Source organism: Hippoglossus hippoglossus, chromosome 22, assembly GCF_009819705.1.
Source record: "Hippoglossus hippoglossus isolate fHipHip1 chromosome 22, fHipHip1.pri, whole genome shotgun sequence".
Classification (NCBI taxonomy): Eukaryota; Metazoa; Chordata; class Actinopteri; order Pleuronectiformes; family Pleuronectidae; genus Hippoglossus; species Hippoglossus hippoglossus.
Window position 1 is genome coordinate 18,217,316 of NC_047172.1, and position 24,059 is coordinate 18,241,374.

At 40.7% G+C, this 24,059-nt stretch overlaps 1 protein-coding gene across 1 annotated transcript in view; it reads left to right on the top strand.

Annotated features, from left to right (window-relative positions):
* eipr1 (EARP complex and GARP complex interacting protein 1) overlaps positions 1-24,059 on the top strand; it is a 55,513-nt gene that overhangs the window by 17,961 nt on the left and 13,493 nt on the right. The window contains exons 5-6 of the mRNA XM_034576993.1: positions 3,870-3,969; positions 12,619-12,755. Of these exons, the coding sequence (XP_034432884.1) occupies positions 3,870-3,969; positions 12,619-12,755 (237 nt within the window). The remainder of the gene's footprint in view (positions 1-3,869; positions 3,970-12,618; positions 12,756-24,059) is intronic.

A 24,059-nucleotide genomic window follows, 5' to 3' on the forward strand; every position in this document is an offset into this window, starting at 1 on the left:
TGGTCCTCACAAAGATAGAAGTACAATTACACACAAAAACACATGTCACTGTATTCATGCTAAAATCTCATCCAGTCACACATTCACATGCCGTTTTTGTTTTGGTTGTGGGCTTTGTATATGAAGGCCTGTGATGAAACTCATATGGCTGCACAGCACAGTAAAGTGGGGCACAATCTGATGAGTGAGAGACATAGAGAGAAACAGAGAGAGGGAGCGAGAGGGGCATCTGTGTCCCAGGCGTAGATATATGGGGCTGTAAAACCTCCATAGCTCTCCCCAGCAGTATTTGCATACCATTCCAGTACAGTGTGCCAGCTTGTTGTAGAGCTCAAGGTCAAATGCACGTAACTTTTTTTCTTAATAAGAGAGAATAGGAGAGGAAGGTGGTATAAGATACTATAGAGTCAACTGTCTCTCCCTCTCTCTTCCTCCCTATATTGCATGAATTAATAGAGACTATAGGAAAGCATACGGTGTGTGAATCCCAAAGTGGTGAGCATGTTTTAAGTGTTGAGCTGCTGGGAATGTGTGTGAGACATAAGTCTGTTCATTCAAACATGTTCTAACTTATGGGGACTCAACTTCCATTCGGGGCCAAAAAGCTGGTCCTCCCAAGGTAACTCATTCTCTTTTAATGTTGGATTTGCTTAGGATAAAGGTTGGGGTTAGACATGCGGTGATAATGGTTAGTCAGGTGTTTTCAGGTCTATTGTAATACAATATTCACACATGTTAACTTGTGTTTGTAATAATTTCTTGGTTTAAGGAAATAATACCACTGATATACCTGGGGAAAAATAATAAATCGTTTTAAAGTTCAAGCCAAAAGAGAACAAATAAACACTTAGTCACTGCCACCTTTAAATGTATTCATCTGTAGCAAAGGGATCTTGATTGTGTAAGCTGATCTGAATCCTTTTTGCTGAAATATGTTCTCTCCGTGCTTGGGTCTCTAATATATGCACTTGGCTGAAGATGTTTTTTTACCTGGGGGAGGACACCACAGCTTTATGGTTTCATTAAAAAATGTTCAGGTGGCAGAAAGAAGACAGTTGCTGGAATCTCACAATTAAACTTCTAAGCATATGATATCATTATTTACCATTACAACACAAGTAAATCACATTTCAATTAATTTCACACATGACGGCTATTTGATTGTCTTCTAGATGCATGTGTCACATGATTTTGGTCCAATTGGGTTTGAGTTTGCTGTAAACAATAGGCTAGTGTCATTAGCTCAAGATTAGCGGAGTTTCAGACCCCCAGCCATTTTCAAAACAGCAGTGCTAACATAAAAAAAAAAAATATATATATATATACTGTATATGAATTAAGGATGCTGATTTGGAGAATCGTTACAATTAAACAATCGACAAAAACGATGATCCAGAATTTGGCATTAGTCATAGAATCAAATTTTAGCATATATAAGCCTTGTCAGGATGTGAATGTTCAGCATGGACAGGTATGATGACAGCAACCAGCGACTCTTTAAACGGTCATGTGACCTTTGGTCTCCAGGCAATAAATGTAAGTCAGTGTAAGGGTCCTCCTAAATGAGAAGTGGGGTTGCTGTATCTGTGCATCCCTGCCCATGACTTCATGCTCTTCGGGAGGACAATAAAAACTGTCCCTCAGCAGCCATGAATTTACAGCCCTTATAAACACAGCTCCTTGTCCTACCTCCCATTTTTCCTCCCTCTCTCTATATCTCTCTCCCCACATATGCATATTTGAGACTTGGACTACATTCAAAAGCAGTATTCTTTAGACCAACTTCTTCCTTCCTGTCATTTCTTTTATCTCTGGCTAGCACGCTCCCCTCCTCTCACACGCGCTCTCTCTGTAACACTGGCATTGTTGTTGCTGCTTCAAATTGACAAATGAGTCTGAGGAAATGGAGTTTTCTAATTGATGAAGCCTTTAAATAAATAGCATCATTTCGTAAACCGCTAATGACAGTAGCTTCTCAAAGCTGATGTGCTCAGACACCCCAACCTTCAGCCGCAGACCACGTCTTCACCTCCCTGACATTTTACCTCCTTCAACCCAGATTAGACACAGATTTCTTTTTTCCTTGAGCCAAAAAGTCACACTAATGAAAAGCCGAACAAGTACATTGCAGCTTTTCCAGGCCAAGGTTAAGTTACGCTTTTTGCCAGGTCTCCGACATGTTGCTTTTTAAAGTCGACAGAGCTCAGAGTTAAAAGGACTGCTTACTCACATGGGCTGTGTCCTCTTTTTCATACCGTGTAGTTGTGCCTCTGCCTACATTTAGCTGCTGAACCGATCCAAACTGAGAGCAAACAACAAAAGCATACAAGTGGTCCAACCAACACCGAGGGAGTTAGAAAGCTAAAGTTCGGGCTCTGTTGTGTCAGGTGTGGTTACGTCCCTGAGGTTTGTGCGCAGAGTGGATTCCTTAGGTAGAGCAAAGTGGAGAATCACAACTATGAGAGAGAATGTGGTGCGGAATCGATATTCTGCAAAAAATCAAAGCGGTATGCAGTTAAATCTACCACTTTAGTAACACCAGTGAGGCTACCCTGTATCCCACTGCTGCTTTTGAACACTAGATTGACAGAATTGGGCTGCTAGATTTGGCAGTAAGTACTGACTTGTATGCAATCGTCAATTTCTTGGCAAAGTAATGATGCTGCAGGCTGTAGCTTAATTCGTGAAAATCAAACCAGCTACTGGCAATATCCTATTTTAGTTCAGTTTTATTTATATAGCGGCAAATCATCACATACAATATCTCAAAGCACTTTATGATATTATAGGGAGAAACCCAACATTTCCCACAATGAGAGAACCTGTGTCGACATGGGGGGAGGAAAAACCCAGTTTGAACAGGAAGAAAACCTCCAGCAGAAGCAGACTCGGGGTGGGTGGCCATCTGCCTCGACCGTTAACATGACAAACTGCAACACCTCTGGCTGGTGATGACACAGACTGCTGAGTCTGGCTTACAGAAGCTGGACAAATGTAAAGGGGTTGAACAGTGACCAGCGAAATGTATTTGGAATCATAGAAAATCAAATATTTAGGGGAATTATAGGAAGATTAATAGCTTACAAGCTAAAGTAAGAAAATTTACATTTTCATCATACTCAGAAGCACTTTGTGTTCGAGCAAATAGAAAATCCTAGCATGCTAAGACTTTAAACTGAGTGGCTGAACATACTTAATTAACATCAGCACATTAGTATTATCATCGTGCTCATATTAGCATGCTGACATTCGGATTCATTTAGTGCACTGTTGTACCTGTGCACAGCTTCACATAGCTGCTACCATGGCTTTGGAATCTTGGAATCAAAAAAATGTGAAAAAAAATAAATAAATCTAACAATGAATATATTGTACTAACAAGAAATGTGCCTGATATGTTATTACTGTTTACCACACAGCTCTGTTATTTACCCAAAAAAACAGAGTCAACCACCCTGTTGCACTGTGTGACATATTCTTTTGTTTACCATGAAGAATAGAGAATACCTTCAGCTTGTCAAATTATCCACCTTTTATAAATGTAATTTCCTTTTTGATACTGTAAGTGCAGAAAATAGGCATCCATACATGTGTAAGATAATACTGACCTGTAGCATGACCTGGAAATACATACAGATGTTTAAAGTCAGTTCAGCTGTGCTGCATTTTACAGGCAATTGAAGAATCTTACCAATTTGGCATATTACCATATATCTGCATCATGTGGGGATAAGCACGCATGCATGCATGACCAACCTCTGGATTAGAATTGACTGTGTGTGTGTGTGTGTGTGTGTGTGTGTGTGTGTGTGTGTGTGTGTGTGTGTGTGTGTGTGTGTGTGTGTGTGTGTGTGTGTGTGTATTTACAGTGTACTGTGGGAACCCATGGGGGATGGCAAGCGTGTGATTTCACTGGCTGATAACCACGCACTACTCTGGGACCTGCAGGAGAGCTCTACACAGGCCACGGTAAGACACACACGCACGCACGCACACACACACACACACACACACTCTGTACACTACAATAAATACGCACACACTCTATATCACACAATATAGTAGCTAACTCATTATTTGATAACCACCATATCGTCTAGGTGTTATCAGATGCAAACATCCTTTCTCTGACACAACAGCAGAGTGTGCACTAGTAATTCTGTTTCACACACACACATACACATACACATACACACACACACACACACACAGCCTGGTCAGGTTTCTAAGCTGTGGCACTTAAATATTATTCTGGTCAAGTCTCTGCCTCTGTGATACTAATAAACAAGAGGAAAGTCCTTCACTGTATCTGTTTTCACAGTAAACTTCTAGTTCCACATGAAAAGTTCAGAGACTACATGGCCAAATGTATGTGGCCTTTGGAACATTATACCTAAATTTGCTAGTAGAACAAATGATTCTAAAACAATGAATTACTGATAACTGAGAAACTTTCTCAGAGCACCAAGAACCTTTTAGGGAACTTAGTTCTATATGGTGTTTATGAATAATGTCTGTCTAGTGCCAGAATAACCGTATTAACTGTGTTCAGAGTAAATACTTTCAGATAGTTCACAAATTATTAGAGTGGAATTTGAGTTGAACATTGTGAGGCACAGGCTGAAGACTTAAAGTTTCTGTACTGATGGATGACGTGACCGCTCCACAAGTTTACATTAGTTCTTATCATATTGGTGTTTGTTCAAGTGCTATTTTCTCTGGTAAGTTTGTTCTTAACTATTTGATCCTATAAAAACAGGGTGAAATGTCATGATTGACAGCTGAGGCAGACTCACGATTGGTCGAATGTTTATAGGTGGGACCTTGATATCGAGACTCCAGCCCTACTGTGCAGACTTTGGCTCCAAATGCCATCGTCGGCACAAGATGGCTCCGTTGGTATCTAGAATATTTTGGCTTCATTTTTAGACAGTGGAAGGAGACACGTCCTTCAGGTGAAGTGGTAACACAGGAATTTGCAACGGGTTTTTGTAGTTCCCAGTTTTAGTTTCTATGGTTACATAGTTCCTGGAAGTGCTTGGTTTTAAGGGGCTTTATAGCACCCTCAACATTTTTAGAAAAGCTTCCTACTTTATTTTGGAAAATTCTACCCAACCAAACCAGCACAACTATTTCTTTATGGTCCCCAATGTGTGTACAATAATAATTTTATGTTAAATCAGGAGAGGGACAAACACAAACTGTCTCACAGTGATTTTAGAGAGACAAACATATTTTCCAATACTGCAGAATTGCACAATAATGACTTTAAATTGCCTACAAATATATTTAACACCTGTAGCTGAATTTTGTCTAAGCACTCTCGGTCAGTTCACTTAGTTGTGTCCTTCCTAATGCAAGGTGAAGAGGCTTTTCACTGTAAATTCTCTGTCTCCAGCCCGCCAGCTTTGCAATTAAAATGCCCATTATGTATTCAAAGACTCAAGATAATGGTGTGTGTCAGGTGTATGTGCATGTGAGGAAGAAGTAATAGAGTGGTCTGTCTGCCCAGTGTTTCATGGGTGTGTGTGTTGTTCCATTAGAAGCCATGAGCGATGGAGAATATAGATGGGTCATTAGTAATTCATGCACTCGTTGAGAGATTCACATAAAGGGCAGCCGGGCCACACACCTAATAGGAACAAGTGTGTTTGTCTGTGTGTGCATGCATGTGTGGTCATGTGAATACAGTAATCTGACCTTTTGAAACATTTCTAGTCACAGTTTGGATAAATGCATGTACATTACTTGCCTTGCTGTCTCTTGCTCTGTCATTGTGGGGGCCATGTGTTGTACTCCGATTCCAAATTTTCCACATTCACATCGACCAAGGTTCAAATCACAATGATGAGTTTTATTTCAGGTGATTTAATGTTGCAACTGATTTTCATGAAAATGCAATGATTTAGATTGCTCATGAGATGGAGCTGTTTGTAGTCTATACATAGTATCAGGCTGTTGAAGTGTGCAATATAAATATCGAATTGTGGAGGGTTGTCATGTTGCGGGATGACTGAGAAGTCTGCCATGTTCATTTGTCTTCCTTCAGAACATGGCCCTGGGCCAGCATTTGTTCCCACCGTGCCTAATGTATATGGATATTAGCTTTAAGCTAGCGTTGTTCCATCTGTGGTGTGTGTTGACAGTTTGCAGCTCTGTTGGCAAATTGAGGTTAGACCTTTCCATTTAGACTGTATGTATATGTACTATACGTTCTTTATCCCAAAGAATCACTGGCAAGATGCATTTTTTACAAAATTCTGAGATGCAGTCAGGAATCAAACATCTTTAAACATGATTGTACTGTCATATTCACATTGAGGTGAAAATATGATTGGAGAAAATCCATCTAGATATCAGTTGAATTTTGTTTATTTTATTTCATGGTGCATCATACTGTAATTTACCATACTGATTATTTGATTGACTGTTTCTCCATTGATTCAGATACACTCACCGAGTAGATTATTAAAGGCACCTGTACACGTGCTTATTCAGGCAAGAACCCAATCACCCAACCATGTTGCAGCAGTGCAATACATAAAATCCTGCAGATACACGTCAGGAGCTTCAGTAAATGTTCACATCAGAATGAAGGAAAATGTGATCTCAGTGACTTTGGTGTGATTGTTGGTGTCGGATGAGCCGGTTTTATCATGTTTGAAACTGATGATCTCTTGACCTTTACACTCACAGCAGTCTCTAGAGTCTCTGAATGGTGTGGGAAAGCAACATTTCATCAGTAACATCTTATTGAAGAGAGAGTTCAGAGGAGAATGGCCAGACTGGTTGGAGTTGACAGGGAGCCTACAGTAGCACCCCTTTACAACTGTGCTGAGCAGAATGAACATGTCGAACCTCAAGGTGGTGGACCACACCAGGTTTCTCTCCCCACAGCCAAGAAGAGAAATCTAAAGCTGCAGTGGACAAAGACTCAGCAACACTGGACAGAACATAGCCTGGTCGGATGAGTCTGGATTTCTGCTGAGGCTACAGATTGTAGGATCAGAGTTAGATGTCAACTGCATGAAGCCCCTTAAAGGGATAGTTCACCGAAAAATGAAAATGCACTCATTATCTAATCACCAATATGCTGATGGAGGCGTGGGTGAAGTGTTTGACTCCACAAAACAATTTTTGGAGTTCCAGGGGTAAACAGTGTTGCAGCCAAATCCAATACAATGGAAGTAACAGAAAAAAACATAAAATGCCTCCATACTGCTTGTGTGGTGTCATCAAAGTGTCCGGAAGTCCCGACATTCAAATTCAAATGGCTTCCTCGTCTTAAACTGGTTTCATGAACAGGACGGTGGATAAAGTGCCTTTCACAGTCACCAGATCTCATCCAGCAGAACATCTTTGGGATGTAGATTGGCAGTGTGAATGTGCAGCTGACAAATCTGCAGAAATGATGATGATGATGATGATGCAGTCACATAAACATGGAGCAGGATCTAAAAGGAAAGTTTCCAATATCTTGGGGAATAAATGCTAAGATGAATCAAGGGTGTTTTGAGAACAAAGGGACGCCCTTCTCAGTGTAAGTATGTTGTTCCTAATGAGGTGCAAAAATCTCTCTATAATTAATGTGGATTAAATAAATCCTTAGTCATCAAATTTCAATGCTGTGTGCCCAGAAATGCAAAAGATAACATGTTTGTCACCAACAATGATACCACAGTGAATAAATAGGGAACAGGGACTTTAAAAGGTGGTTGTTAAAAATATTGGTAAAAACAAAATGATGTAAAAATAGTTAAAACCCTGTAGCATGGCCAACAAATCAAAGCTGATCACTGATGAGGGTTTGGTTTAAAAAAGAAAAGCATTCAAAGTGGTGGACTTACCTGAACACTGGAAGCTGACATGGTACATTTTACTTCCAGTTCATAGATTTTCTGTGGCACCGAATCTATCAGCACAGCGCTGTCACGTCATCACACACCCATCTGCAGAGCCGGGTTTATCTTCTCGACTGAAATGCTGTCGTTGAGCTGTTAATGTGAAACATCTGTGCATCTGTGATGCTGGTGCAAATGAAAAATAAAACCATTTCCCCACAATCAGTATGTACATTTAAGTCACCAAGTCTCTCAGCTGGTCATCGTGTGTGATGATGGTGCTTGCTCCAGGGGGAAGGCTCAGTGCTTGTGTTACACTGGTGCTTTCATGTCGCTGTGGAGGCAGATGGGTGAGCCACACGATCACCCGGAAGCGCAGACGTTGGTTGGTGTAATGCCGGCAGCCCGCTGAAGTTGTTGGGACTCAGGCAGCATAAGCACACATTCTGAAGGTCCATCTGCAAAGCTAATAGTCCCTTATGTGTTAATGTGTTGGCTGTTTTTCCGATTTGTTTTATTTGCTGGAACCTGGACAGACAAACACCAACAGGATTCTGTGGGGTAAAGCCTTTGGATAGGTACAAAGATTTATGTTCAAGTTAGAGGTCTAGATCTAGTCTATACATGTTCAATTTGTGCCACTTGAGCAATATGTATTGTTTTGCATTTGAATTGAATTGGACCAGACCTCTAGATTTGTATTGCTTTGAGTCAGAACACACTTTCTGCGAATTCTGCAACACAAACATTAAATTCTTCAGCTGACCAGGAACACGGCAACAGCACTGTCACATTCACCTTGGAACATACCATCCTGTCTGATGAGCTAAATATGGCAGAGCTGTGAGAAACAAGTCTCACAACACTAGTAGACAGTATCTGGTGGATAATTCAAATCTTCATGCATGCTGAAAAAGTTTGAACAATGATAAATGACCCAAAAACCGATTTAATAATTTAGATTGAACCCTCCTCAAAATGACACCATGGACGTGAAAGACATTCAAACATTATACTTGCTCAAGTCTCTGCGTGCGTGCGTGCGTGTCTCGGGTTGGACCACGACGCCTGCGAGTGGCTTGTTGATCCTGTCCTCTGACACACACAGTGGACAACATGCAAATCCTGGAATGAGGGAGAAAGACAGAGGTGGAAAGAAGTGAGGAAAGGAAGGGAATAAAATGAGAAAGGTGAGATGTAGGGAGGGCGGAGACTGAGGGAGCAATGAAGGGCCCTGCTGATTGGAAAGATGGAGATTAGGGGGGGTGATATGGAAAAGGAAAGCGAGTGGGACTGATGAGGAGAAAGGGAATGAAAGAGAGGAGAAAGAATTTGGCAGCCAAGACAAATTCCTCCAGTGCTGATGAGAATGCTAATCTCCTTCTCTCCCTCCCTCTTCCCTCCTTACATCCCACTCTCCTCTCTCTCTCTCTCTCTCCCTCTATCTGTCAGAGGGTGATGTGTTCATCTCAAGCCGTGTCCAGCTGCAGTGTGGATGTGTCTCTCTCAACGGCCTGGCCTAGATTTGTTTGTGTGTGTGTTCTGTGTACACATGTATAAGACAGGATCATTTGCATTAGCATAGCAGTGTACATTGTTTGAAGTTGTGTGTGTGTGTGTGTGTGTGTGTGTGTGTGTGTGTGTGTGTGTGTGTGTGTGTGTGTGTGTGTGTGTGTGTGTCCATGTGTCCATGTGCACAGCTCATCAATTAGAATCGCTAGTGGAACATTTCTACTGGCTCATGGCACACCCACACACCTTGTCCTGCACATCTGCTCATCTCTCTCACTCACTCACTCACTCACTCTCCTTCTTCTGGAGTCTGGAGAAAGCATAAATGCATGGCGATTTAACAGATAGCTTTGCATTAGTGCCGCTGGTGTCCTAAATGAATGCGTCCCCTGGTGTGGTGTGTGCTGCCTTGTTAGGGCCCCTAATTTGGTTAGAGCACTAATAAAGCTAGGAACCTGGGATGCACGAAGATCAGATGTTTCTGTTGCAACACTGTAGCGTTGCCGCAGAGTGGGAGACTCCTGCTCCAGACCTCCCACTAATCGCAGAGCTTGCTGGGCTTCTGTACTGTCTTGGGGGAAAGTAACGGGAACTTGATAGAGTCTGTGAAGAATTCAGGGACGGGCATCATATTTTGCAAGCGTGTACCATTGCAGGACGACACTGGACTGTGTTGGACTGCTTTGTTACTTTATTCTTTAAATAGTCTTTGCAGTAGATCGTTTTCTTGAGTGTGTCTTGAACACAGAAGCTCAGTCAAAAAGGAAACCCAACTGTGACTTTTGAGAAAATACTCAAGACACAGCGGAACAACCCAAGCTGATCTTTAGGGTTTATGCAGAAATGTGTACAATCAAATGTGAGGTGGCCACCATGTAAAAAATGGATAGAAGCATTAGACATGATGCTAATTATTTACCCTAAAATAGTAGCGCCGTAATTAGTTTGATAGGTCACTGACTTGGAGTAAGAAGGATTAATTCCCACAAACTTTGTTGAGTGTGTACGATCTTCTGTGAGAAGTGTGGAACTGACTGATAGTCGTAGCTTGAACTGTCAGAATCAAGCCCAGCAAGTTCAAGAGTCATGCCAAACTGTAGATCAGTTAAAAAAGGAAAGAAATTGCCCCCCCCCCAGCAGTCATGTGGCTGATTGTGTTTTGTAAAACCACAGTCTTACTCACACAGGATGATCTAAAAATGCAGGATATTCAGGGACAGTCATCATGCGGCATGTCATTGCTCCCAAAATATTCTTACTGCCATTTCAGTTAATATTTTAGTGTATGTAATTGATTTGTATGCTTAGTAACAGTAACCCAAGAATTAAAGATCTATTTACAAATCACGCCAATGCTCCTGTTAATAAATTGTGTAGCAGGACTAGTTTGAGTTTATGGAGGTACTGTGATTTAATCATGAACACTCATGGAAAAGTCATGGAATTTTACATCAAGGCCACAGAGGAAAACCTGCTTCTCTTCCTTGTCTGATTCTATCAGTCCCTTGTCCTCTGCCACCTTTCTTCAACTCCTTTCTTATGACTCCTTTCTTTTCTCCTGCCTTCTTTGTTCTCCCTCCTTTTATCCCCTCTGTTATTCTTCCTCAGCCTCCCTCCCTCCCTCCTTTCTGCTCGGTTGGCCTGTCTTGCTCTCGCTCGCTCTCCCTCTGTCTTCTCTTGCTGAAATAATGAGAGTGTACCAGGGAGCTGTGCGGTGACGGCGCGATCGATGATCCCTGCTCCGACAGGCAGAGATGGGAGAGAAGGGGGGAGAGATGAGGATAAAAACCCATAGATAGTCACAGAGCAGAGAAAAATGAAGCAGTGTGATGCGGCTTTTTTTGAATTGTCAGATGCATCATAATTTAAGGGAAAGATAATCATTTCCACAGCCAGCCTGATGAATTAATTGGATTCCAGTTTTAAAGTAACCCGATGAAGTGATATGCTTTATAATTCAAAGTCCTTGAAGTGTGTTGACTTTGATTAATTTCACCGTTTCTGTTGCCCTGTGAAATATGTGCAGCAGGTTTGATAAATATCCAATGACAAGCATGTCATCTGGTTTGAAAAGTCTTAAATGTTGCAATTGAACCCGACTGCCTTTCAGCTAATCCGCTCTCATTTTCGTACCCATAAGTAAATTAGCAAGCTCGTGCATAGATCTCCACCGTGGGGCCGTGGAGAGTCAGGGGTCAGTAGGGGCTGCTGACTGAGCAGGAGGTTATAGGGAGACAGGTGCAGTCTTCACTTTGGGGATTCTTGCTGTATAGGTCCTGTCAGAAAAACCTGCATGCTCCAAGGCATCATACTAATCCATAGTTTGTAGCGTACTGCAGGCACGAGAGAGTGGCTCTTCATATTAACGGGATGCATTCATTTAAATTTGGTTCAATGCTACTGGTGATGTCCTTTTCATTTTTGTTCAAATTTCATTTTGTTAAACATGGAATTTGACGTTACTTTAATATTCTGTCAATCACTTCCAATCTTAAAGAAATAGTTCACCCAAAAATGAAAATTCACTCATTATCTACTCACCACTATGCTGATGGAGGGTGGGTGGAGTGTTTGAGTCCACAAAACACTTTTGGAGTTTCAGGGGTAAACAGTGTTGCAGCCAAATCCAATGCAATTAAAGAAATTGGTGATCACTTCTTCAAACTCAAAAAAACATCAGAACAAAAACATAAAATGCCAGAATGTCGGGGCTTACGGACACTTGGATGAAAGCACAGGAGCAGGGTGTAAAAGGCTTACTCAGAACTTTAAGCTGCAAGCAGCTGCCTTTAAACGCTAAAATAAGGAGTTAATGAGCTTAAAGAGGCTTAACAGTTGTATGTTAACCACAATGAGTGACCCCCCTATCACATTACACATTTGTCATTTGATCAATTGTTAACATTGAAAGAAAAGTGCAGCTTTAAATTGGTTGTGAGTCCTAAAAAAGACTGAATCCGACCAAATCCCATTTTGAAGTGTTGACTAATAGCAAGGAGGGTAGAAATAATAATGTTGGTGAGTGTGTTGATGTTTCAGTATGGTGTTCATCTACTGGCAGCTGGTTTGCTAGTAATGCCCCAAATATTACTACAGAGTCTCACTGGACAAATGTAGTTCTTGAGTGTGACCTGCAGAGAAAATTACTTCTAATTATGTCTAATTATGCTGGATGCTCACCGCCGGCTGAACCAGTCAAAGAAATTTGGATGAGATTCACATCCCCGCTCAGATATTAATGAAGAGGTTTCTTGTGTTGCTGCAGGTCTCCAGCACTGTCACGCTGGAGGGCAAAGGTCAGCTGAAGTTCACCTCGGGCAAGTGGAGCCCCCACCACAACTGCAGTCAGCTCGCCACAGCCAATGACACGGCCATACGAGGCTGGGACCTTCGCACTATGAGGTGAGCTCGGTTTGCTGTGGGGCTCGTCGTAAAAAATACAATATTCCAACATATTGTGCATACATATAGCTTGAATCCTTTTTCACATCTTCAAATCCTGATATTGATACTTAAAATGATCCTTTGAGGGGTTCTATTTTAAGACCTCTCCTCCTGTTTCACTGTATCGATACTTTTCATGGAAAATTGAAGAAGTACAGATGTTCCAGTTGATAAGACCACATCTACTCATCTACTGGCTGCTGATAAGCCAGTGCCAGGAAGATTTCAAAGTAGGGCTTTGGTCTCACAGAGCATTGAAAACTCAAAAAGGAACAACACAAGGCATGTTTTCTATAAGCTGTGCCACTCAGTATTAAGGCACTTCTTTTTTTTAACATGGCATATTTCCACATGTACCTGACTTAAAACCAGTCGGATGTTTTCCAACAGCCAGAATTAAGATCTGACAGAAGTGAGTCGTGTAAGAGTCGTGTATGTTAAACTCCCAGGGCTTAACTCTCAGCATGTGTTTACATGTCATTACAAGATTTTTTCGGGCAGTACACAGAAACATGCATTTAATGTGACTCATCAGGCTGAAAGAAAAATATTACTGATGAGTTTTGCTACAACTTTTGCGCTAATCCACATCAGAGCTGCACAGTCATTAGAAATATTTAAAAATGCCCTTTTATATCCAGTCACTGCAAAGCTCTGATTCTCCCATTTTATGCAGTTTCAATAATATAATATGCATTCAGTGATATCTAATTGAATCATGTTTCATATTATGACTAAGGCTGGGTATTGAACTCGACTACTTTTTGAGTCTGACCAACATTTAATGAATTAATGAAAATGTTGTGAAGGGCTGACACATCCATTGAATTATGATCCTTCTGCAAGTTTTCCTTCCTGAATCAATTTCCATATTCACATGACAGTTCCTACTGATGTGAGTTAACAAGTCATCCCATTAAGCAAAGCAGCAACAGCACAGAACCAGGATCCTTCAGACCTTCGATACTTGTTAGCTTGTTAGCTTAATGACATTTCTCCTGTTTTGCCAGCAGAAACACACCTCGTTTTTCTAAGCAGCGGTGCCGTTTATGTGTGTTAGTGAAGGGCTGATGGCTTTTTATCAGCTACAGAGAAAATTAAGTTGGACTCATCAACATGAGCCCCAGTGACAAGAGGTTTGACAGGACAACATTTTTATGCTATACTCTGTGGCATGAATGAGCCGAAAGTGAGGGATCACTCTCCCAGGCCGGACAGACATGCAGTGGATGTTGCGTGTAACGGAGCACATCAACAAAATCTGAATATTTACAACATTCATGAGAAATGACGAGGTGTATCAATGTTTAAACTAATTATACAAAAGAAAATGTCTGACAGATGAAGGAAGCAGCAATGACAAATGTAGTGATAGCATTATTGCCAGTAATAGCAGTTTAAGAGGGCAGGCCTATTGTATATTTAAGTACTGCCGCCATGATCCAAGATCCACCATGTATCCATCCTGGATCTGCAACGATAAAGCAAATGGATTCCGGTGAAGAAGTCAAGTCAGTAACAGTAACAGTATATAGCAGCATGATTAAGAGCTGGCCCAAGGCCGACCTGAGCCAGCTCTAACTAAAATTCTTTATCAAAAATGAAGGTTTTAAGCCGACTCTTAAACATAGAGAGGGGGTCTGCCTCCCCAACTGGGAAGTGATTCCACAGGAGGGGAGCTTTATGGCTTTTTAGTTGTGTCCATGCCCTCTCTGCTAACATGGAACTGGGAGGGTTTATGACCTATACTGCAGCCAGCCATGGGGGGGGGGGGGATGAGGGGGTCAAGATGCATTTGCTTAACTTTTGGAAGCTTTCATGGCGTCTATCTCTATATACAGTCGATGGATATGACAAAATTAAACACTGGTGCATTTGAAAGGTGTGAGATCCATATGTTTCATAGTAGAAATGGGAAATATTCACAAGATGTACAATAAGCAGGAGATATTACATGCAGGGTGTGTCAGGGGAGACCTGGTCATTGCTACGATTCAAATCCAAACTCTACAACCAGAAGTCTCCATCTGGCAAATCTCTGTCCTTGTCTTGTTACGACACGTGTTTATCTTCCTGTGGTTGTTGTTCATGAATGTAATGAAGTGTTTACCCCTCCTCAGCACACCTGATAAGGTGCGAGGTGGTGGAACACTAATGTTGACATGGAGCATTGTAGTACCACACATTAACCTTGTAACTGCAGGTTATCATCAGCCCACCTTACAACCTCTAGCTGTGTGTATGTGTGTGTGTGTGTGTGTGCTTTATTTGTGTTTCCTGTGTTTCTGCGATACGTGATGAGTGAGGTCATAATGTGTGGGCTCTGCTAGAGGAATAATAATCACCTCGCCATCGATCGCCATGATAACAGCAAAGTGCTGAAGAGATTGAGAGCGGGGCCGGGTGAAGGAGAGAGAGAGAGAGAGAGAGAGAGAATATATTTACAAGATGCGCATCACAGGCTCAGATAAGATAGCTGAATCATTGATATCACTCCCCGTCAGCCACATAATAAATTAAAGAGTTCCTGCATGCTCCGTTTTGGCCATTCTCCTCCTGCTGTGCTATTTTGAAAGATGCAACAGTGCTGATTTGGCCGTCGGCACAAAAGGAAGGAGGGGGCCAGCAGCGCAGGGCTTGTTAGCAGACACGACAGTCTCATCTCTGATATGAAAGTGAACTGAAAATACACCATTATTATCTAAAGAGACCCCTGCAGCCAGTAGAGGGAGCACTGTGCATTGGCCTTAAACAAAAATATTAAAATAAGCTCATTATTTCCCCTTATATATTTTAACATGCAGCGTTCGTTGTGTATCTCTTCTGTTAGTAACAGTAAAGATAAAAAGATAATTTGTTTTCAGACTGTTCCAGCTCTTCGTTGAACACGTGTTTCACCATCCCATCAAATTTACGTACTCTAGATGTCTTGTAAATTATTTTTCTAAATATGCTGCCAAAATTCTGCCTTGTTTGATTTAAAATGTGCTCATGTAGAAAACCCCTCTTCCCTCCTCTCGGCCCAGCTAAAGGCCAATTCACGCTTCTGCGTCGAAGCTCCGCATAGACGTGTAGCCTACGCAGAGCCCTACGCGCGGCGGAAGTATTAGAAAAATCGAACATGAGGCATTTCAGCAGCCTCCGGAAAGGTTTCTACTGTGGGAGAGGAGAGCGCCCTCTGCTACAGACTTTTGGTTTTTGAGCCATGCATTATACATACCGTATACATTCACAAAAAACATATACAACCTTAAGGAGTGGGAAAGACTGAAAAAGTATAATAGGTCTCCTTTAAAGTATTTCTGCTTGAAATTAGTTAATTTAATGAACTGCTGAAAGGTCACTGAACTGATAACATGAATGAGTTGTAAGAAAGTCACTCATTTAAAAATTCTTCAGAGACTTATTTTGTAGTTTAAATATGTACAAATCATGGGTACATATTTAGATTTTTGGTAATTTTTATAAAAATGAAAACAATACCTACCATTGTTGAACGTTAGGATTGAATTCAGCCCTTCATAAAGCATTTTTTTATGAAATCAATTTATTGGGCCCAAGAATGAATAAATATGTGGTAACAAATTGTGTCTTAGATGCACATATACCATTCCAGTGTTTTCAAACATGGCCTCTACGTTCTTTCTTTACGGTCATCCATGAAACGGACCTGAAAATGATTAATTGATGAATGGATTATTTGACAGGCAGAGACATTTTAAACAACAATTTTGATCATTTTAGCTTTGCTATGATGGTATAATGAATCTCTGTGATTCAGCTTTCCATTGTTCCACTAACAAAACATCTAAACAAGTCATCTTAGTCTCTGAGTAATTATAATGGGCTTCTGTTCCTGTACTGTTACTGGTGATCTTCTTATTGTCATTAGCAGGTTTGTGGTTTCTATGGTTCCACGTCATTTGTCCATCAGAGCTATTTACTGAATGAATCCCCTCCTTTAGCTTCTTTCAATCCAGTGTTTTAGACGTACGCAGGCACCAGCCATGGGTGCTGTGTGTGTGTGTATGTGTGTGCGTTTGTGTGTTCATGTGTGCACATCAGTGCACAAGTGTGAAGTGGTTGCGAGTGGAAAGCTTGCAAGTGTGAATGAGCAGTGAGTCACATTTGTCTGTGTATGTGTGTGTGTCTATGTGAGCAAGTGACTTGCATGTGACAAGTGACTGTGTGCTCGCCTGTGTTTGCTCTCTGCTATGTGTACCTTTCTGCTTTTGTGTGTATGTGGTGTTGTGCACTCATGCCTGTACATAAATGCTGTGTGTGTGTGTGTGTCCAGTTGGTGTGGCAGCTGTGGGATGGCAGCCTTTCAGTACGCTCCACTGCCTCCTCGGACAAACTCTGAGGTGTCCCCTCAAACCTGCACAAAAGCACACAAAAGTACACACACAGCAAACACTTCTCTTCTCTGCCCCCTCCACATAAACTCCCAGGGCTTGTCACCCACTCTACCAACCCAAACACCACTGCCCTACTCTGAAAGGAGTAGAGGACAAGAGCCTGACGGTAGCACCCACATCTAGTTAGTCTAACACCCTGAAGAGCAGCACGGTATCTGCAGCCCCCTCTCTTCTAGACACACAGCACTTTGAGAAAACTATAAAGATAACACTACTTATAAAACATATATGGATCCTGTTCTAGTTTGTACTGATGTAATATGCAGCATTATGTAAATTATGGAATACTCACTCCGATATTGGGGACAGAAAGCGGTGTTTAATGGAAAATCCTGACACATTTTCACTTCTTTGCAGCCTGTCTTTTTTAGCGTATCTTGGCTTTTACATTATTCAGAAACTAATCCCTGTTGTACACGGCTGCTGTTGTGATTTTTGGGCAAGGTCTTTTTCATTAATGTGTTTCTAAAAGGTCGTATTTCACTTCTGCCACAGGTCATCAGAAAGTGCTTGGCAGCATTTTGAAGAGTTCCCTTGATGAATAATATGTGCAAGTGTAACATTTTGTATAGGGAACATGGTAGCTGTAACAAATATGTCTTTATCACACAATATTAGAAAAATACAGAGGTCTAGAGTCAGGATGTTGAAATATCTGGCTGTTCCTGGGGTTTACTTTCAATATTCAAAGACAAATTTCCATTTAGCGGCTGCTATAAGAAACTGAAGCCTTTGTAGTTTTAACAGTCCTCGCTGTCCTGCTGCAGATATATTTAAATCTAAAGCCTTTTCCACTGGTCTACACCCACTAACATTAAACATTTTTTGCAGTGGGAATAGATACAGTCAGCATTCACTCTCGGGTCAAATGACTCTGCAGTAGACACAGGTCTTTATCAGCTCCAGCTCCAGTCAGAAGTGATGGAAACATGAAACCCAGGTGAATGCGCTCATTTCTCCTTCTACTTCTTTATTTTGGCACACTAGACACTGACACTGCACCTATTACAGCGTAACACTGTCACGCGCATTTAACTTCCGGACATTAAAAAATCATTCAGTCGCCACTAAATTTGAAATGGACTGAATTAATAAATATAAAAGTATCACTTAATCACTGGTCACCAGGGTGCTTTCTTCTGTTGTGTATTGTGTTTCTGGCGTGTTTGTGGCGTTCAATGTATCTCAATAGGGAAAAATCTACAGAAAGGCAAACTCCTCTTCTGCCAAAGGAAGGAGTCAGTAACCTTTTTTAACAGCTTTACCCGCATCTAAATAACCCATGTATACTTGCTAATATTGTGTGTATTTGGCGTTATGGAGTAATCGTGATCCCTATGGGAAATTATATTTGTTAAACGACCATCTCTATCGAAACCTTATACACGAGCCGTACAACATCACGTGAAAAATATTTTTTAATGGGGATTTATGTTTTTCTCACACGGATGCTGAGGTTTCACTGGGGCTCTTTAAACGACACATACAGCAGATGGATAAGTTTGATGTTCTACCTATAGTATGTATTTTAAGATGGATGACATGAAATGTGCCTCAATCTCCACCTGGTGGCTGGCTGCATAATTGGTCATAAACCCAACTGCCTCCATGTTAGCGGATGGGACATGGACCAAGATAAAAAGTCACATACATTTTTCTTAAAGATGGTTTCTCTCATTCTAGGTTGCTCTTATTACACTGATATATAAGTATTGCTGTTCTTGGGAGGCTTGCTTTTTTAAATACTTTTTATGATGTTTTATGTTATGCTATATGTCACAGATACATATTTCAATGGCTTTATCACACAATTATAGTTTGTTGTTTCCACTCCAATCCCTCTAACTCTCAGTAAGGTCACCTAATGATCGACTCACTCCAGAATAAGTAAGAAGTGTGGGGGGGAATTCAGTATGCCAATAATCATTGACATAATTGGATTTTTATTGATAAGGATTAAGTTTGCATGCCTTTCAAAATCATGACAGAGCGCAACAATAAACACAATGTGCAAATTCACCCGGCTAAAATGCTACATTTATTTAATTCACCTCCAGGTTAATAATCTTATTTCTGTCTATCTATATTATACCATTGCAACAACTTTTGCACACAGCCCATATAATCCATAAAAACTACTCATTGAATTGTGTTATCCTCAACACTTAACACTGGCTATTGTTCACTTGACATTCATGCCAATAAATCGTATTAAATTGATATATGTTTAATTTAAGTGAATTGAATTTGTTATTGGTGCTCGACACTTACAAATTCACAAAGGTGCAGCACAGGTGCACATGGTGATTTATTGGCAGTAAACAAGTAGTTTAACTAGTACATGATAAGAAAGTTGAACAGATTTTGTCTGGCACAGATGTGTTCCTGTGTGGATTTCATAACTACAGACAAGACTAATCTAAGCAGGCCAAGTGTGTCTGTTGACAATGGGTCTGGGCTGGTCTCCCTCCGGTCCACTGGGACTAGTTAATCTTCTTGCCATAATTGGCACAGTTGTTCTGAGAAGGACTTCTTCCTAAATAGAGGGCTTTATAAGAGCTCATCTGTCTGTGGTGCAAAACTTTATTGGAATAACTGAGGGGGAATTGTGTCGTATTCACAGAGCTTCTTTGATGCAAATTACTGAGTAACTTTCTTACGCGACTGAAAAATACGCTTACGTAAACAAGTGAAAATCTCAAAGTGACAATTAACTTGTATATATTGACTACTGGAAACCTTTCTCATATACAAGTAAAATTTGCTCATGTAGAAAGCGTAAATGTTCCCTGATAATTGTGTGACTAGGGAAGAATTTCAGATAAAACCAACTGGTAACCCAACGTGAAGACGACCTTTAGTTTGTAAACTTCCATTTTTAATCCCTGAGTCTGGAATTTTGACCGTCACCATCCTGTTTTTTTGGAACCAGAAGTAATAATGATAATTATAGTAATAACTTTATTTTTATAGCACTTTCCAATACAAGTTACAAAGGGCTTTACGACAAACAATATGAAATTCAGAAACAGAGTAAAACATTATTTTATTAAATAAAGATACAGATAATTAACGTCATAGACAAGTGACCATATTTGGAAGCGAGGGGGGAGCTGAGGAGGATCGAGGACAGAGAACCCAAGGACACTATGCAAGATCTCCTACACTGACACCCTGACGGCACCAAGCTCTAGGCTGCACCATGCTGAGTGGCAAGCAACGTTAGTGTCCATCATTTGAAGTTTGAAGATTTAAAGTTATCTTTAGCTAAGTGTGTAAATGCTGCATTTGGTAAATATTACATATATAGGGAACAATAGCTGAAGTGACAGTATGTTAGCTTATACAAAATATACTGTAAGAATGGTGTAATGGAGTCAAAAATGCACTTTCGTGATTCTCATTTCTAACTTGTATATTGCAATTTGTATTCATCCTTCCCAGTGCATGTAAATTGCTCCCATTACCATCTGTTGTTGTGGCATGGAGGGTGCAAACATTGTGACCAAAGACACGTGATATTTTTTGTGTCGTAATTAGTACAATATCTTTTTTTATACTTTTTGTCTTAATGGGATATATTTTCTGTACTTGCAATAAATTCATTCAAATTTTTTGGGTAAATGTAGGACACATGTTTTTGTACTTGTGGGATTTATTTATTTTTGTAATGCGGAAGGCTATTTGTTTCTGAAGTATCATTTGTTAGAAACATGGAGAATTTGTTTGTCAGGTTGCATTTTGTTTTTGTGAAACAAAATGCATTAGTTTGTTAATGATGTTTTGTATTTGCAAACCAGACTGTGTTTGTAGGTGAAGGGTGGGGGATTAGTAAAACATGTTTTGTTTGTTTAAGTTTTTGCATGAATGTATCTCCACACTAGCCCCATACCTAAACCATGACTATATCAACTAAATGCCTAAAACCAAGTACCCCAAGTATTCACTTTATATTATTTTTATACATGTGTGCAAATGCACACATTGGACAAGCAGTCCCCATTTTAAGTGTTCTTTAGTGTAAAGTGTTCCCCCAAAGATTGCCTATGACACACACACACACACACACACACACACACACACACACACACACACACACACACACACACACACACACACACACAGACACACAGACACACAGAGCCATACCATGCACTGCAGGGTGCATACTGAAAAGCAGTGCAGTGCTGCAGTGAAGCATGGACTATTTACACCTCCCCTGTGGTGTGTGTGTGTGTGTGTGTGTGTGTGTGTGTGTGTGTGTGTGTGTGTGTGTGTGTGTGTGTGTGTGTGTGTGTGTGTGTGTGTGTGTGTGTGTGTGTGTGTGTGTGTGTGTGTGTGTGTGTGTGTGTGTGTGTGTGTGTGTCATAGGCAACATAGACAGTGTGGACAGAGCGGCTGCACAATGAGCAGATATGAATAGAGTGTAAAAGAAGGCTAAATGATGGATAGTGGTGCTATATGCTCCTTTGCTGTCCAGGTTAAAAGCTTGCTGTCTGTTGGTACAAAGAGAAGAAGCCGACAGCATCAGAACTGCTCATCCACACAGACAACACACGCTCACACATATACGCCACCTTTCCTAAAACAGCCTTTTCATGCTACCTATTCATCGGATTTGACAGTGCTCCACCGTGCCATAATCATAGGGTTCCGAAGGTAAACTAATATTCAAAAGCTTTTTGTATCATACTTTATTCACAGATTCAAATATAGCACCATTATGCAAAAGGTGTTGTCTGTTAGGAATATCATATACGAGCCTTTATGCAAAGGATGTCAGCTGCTTTAGAAAATGCTGGTATTCCATGTGCCACTGTTGCTTTGAGTTTGACCTTTTGAACTCTGCTACTGTCAAATCAATCATCTGTAACCTTTTCATGTGCTCCCACTCCCACCTCCCCCTCAGTAGACATGAACCAGACATTATACTGTAACTCTCATAATGGTATATTCATGACCTTATGCAGACCTCGAAATTAAAGAATAAGAAAGAACATCTCAAGATTTATGGTTGCAACCCCACCACCCCTCTTGCTGACTCTTACTGGGAGCCTTTTGTTCTCACGCTGCACATATTCAATATATTTGTAATTATAAGGGAGGCAGAAATCGTGACATGAAAATTGTTGTATTTTTAAAAAAAAGTTTGAGATGGAGTTAGACTTAATCGATACTCTCTTTTTTTTATCAGTCATTTTTACTGTTCTAAATGAAAACTGCTGCTCAAAGATGTTATCAGCTGTGATTAGCTGGGTAGCTAAGTGAGCTATGGTGACCATATTATAAATAATAAAGAAATGCAACACGGGTGTTTTCATCAAGATTGGGTGATAATTATTTCTATACTCAGCACCCCTACCAATGCACATTTAAACACCATGGACGCCACAACGCCTTATAAAGGAGGGAGTAAGCCTCCTGATATGTGTTTTCTTTTTTCTTTTTTTCTTTTTTTTGCATCTGTCGCGTTTTAGAAGTGTCCTCACCCTCCACCCTATCGAAAATACGGAGGAACGGCAGAGTCCAGTGCATGTCTGAAAGCAGCTATTGATTGAATGGCACACATACTGACCAATATGTGTTTGAGTTCAGATGTGTGATGCGTTGTTTATGTTTTTACCACTGGGTTAGGTAATAATGAGTGGGGTTAATTGAGGTGTCATTCTGTATTGAATGTTTATAATATTGAAACCAGGACAATCCTGTACAAACCAGGACATCGGTTCCCTGTAAATTCAGCTGATGTCACTTCTACGCATTGGTTGCAAAGTAATGTCTTGGCTGAGTTTTTAATGTTTCCAGCTGACTCGTTCTACAAAGGCAGCTCAGTAAAAAAGGTATTAAATATGCATTTGGTGGCTGCGTACATAATTTTGTGCGAGAAGACTGACACTAAAGCAGTTGTTGATGAATGGAAGACCAGAAGCATCCTTGTTCTTAAATTGCAGTAAGTAAGGCTGCTTGTCTTTATATACTAGTTTGTATTTGGGCAGCTGTGGATTTGGAGGTAGAGCCGGTCGCCCACTCTTCAGAAGGTCGGTTGGATGAGCCCCGGCTCCTCCAGTCCACATGTGGAAGTGTCCTTATGCAAGACACCAAACCCCAAATTGCCCCAAATCAGTTTTACCATTTACCAATCATTCAAAAGGTATTATCTTTTCACTTTTAAACTTGAAGATAAACAGCATCTAGGATGAGGAGTTGTTTAACAAACCTTGCTAATTCTGGCTGAGGTATCTTGTATGTAAATGCCCCAAATCCATTACAGAGCAGGGCAGAGGCACTACCAGTAGCTGTATCCCCAGAACTGGCTTCCACACATGTGACCTGAATCCACACAAACTAATGTATTAATTTAATGGTGCGCTAACAGATAAACTCATTGTGTGATCCATTCTTTACAGTGTAAAGGGTAAAACGGACACCACCCAATCACTCTTACTACAACCCCGTACACACCACTTATGCATTATTACTTGTGGTACAATGATTGATACAGTATTACCAACAAGTACTGAATTCAGACATCTTTAATTACACTGAAATTATGTGTAGAGGCTGTAACATAATTTATTTCCAAGGTTATCCTGAACTTACAGATGTAATATTAGTTTTTCTCCTGTCGTCTTCTGTGTGCACTTCCATCCATCCATGAAGATTCCCCCAATCATTTAAGTTGCTTGATGTAGTGATCCCTTACTTTTATTCACGGAAAATCTCTCTTCCTTCCTTCCTTCCTTCCTTCCTTCCTCCTTCTCTTCTTCCGTCTACCTGCCTGCCTCTCTCCCTCACATCTTTCTTTCCCTGCCAGCTCCATCTCAAAGCCAGGCTTTAATTTTGA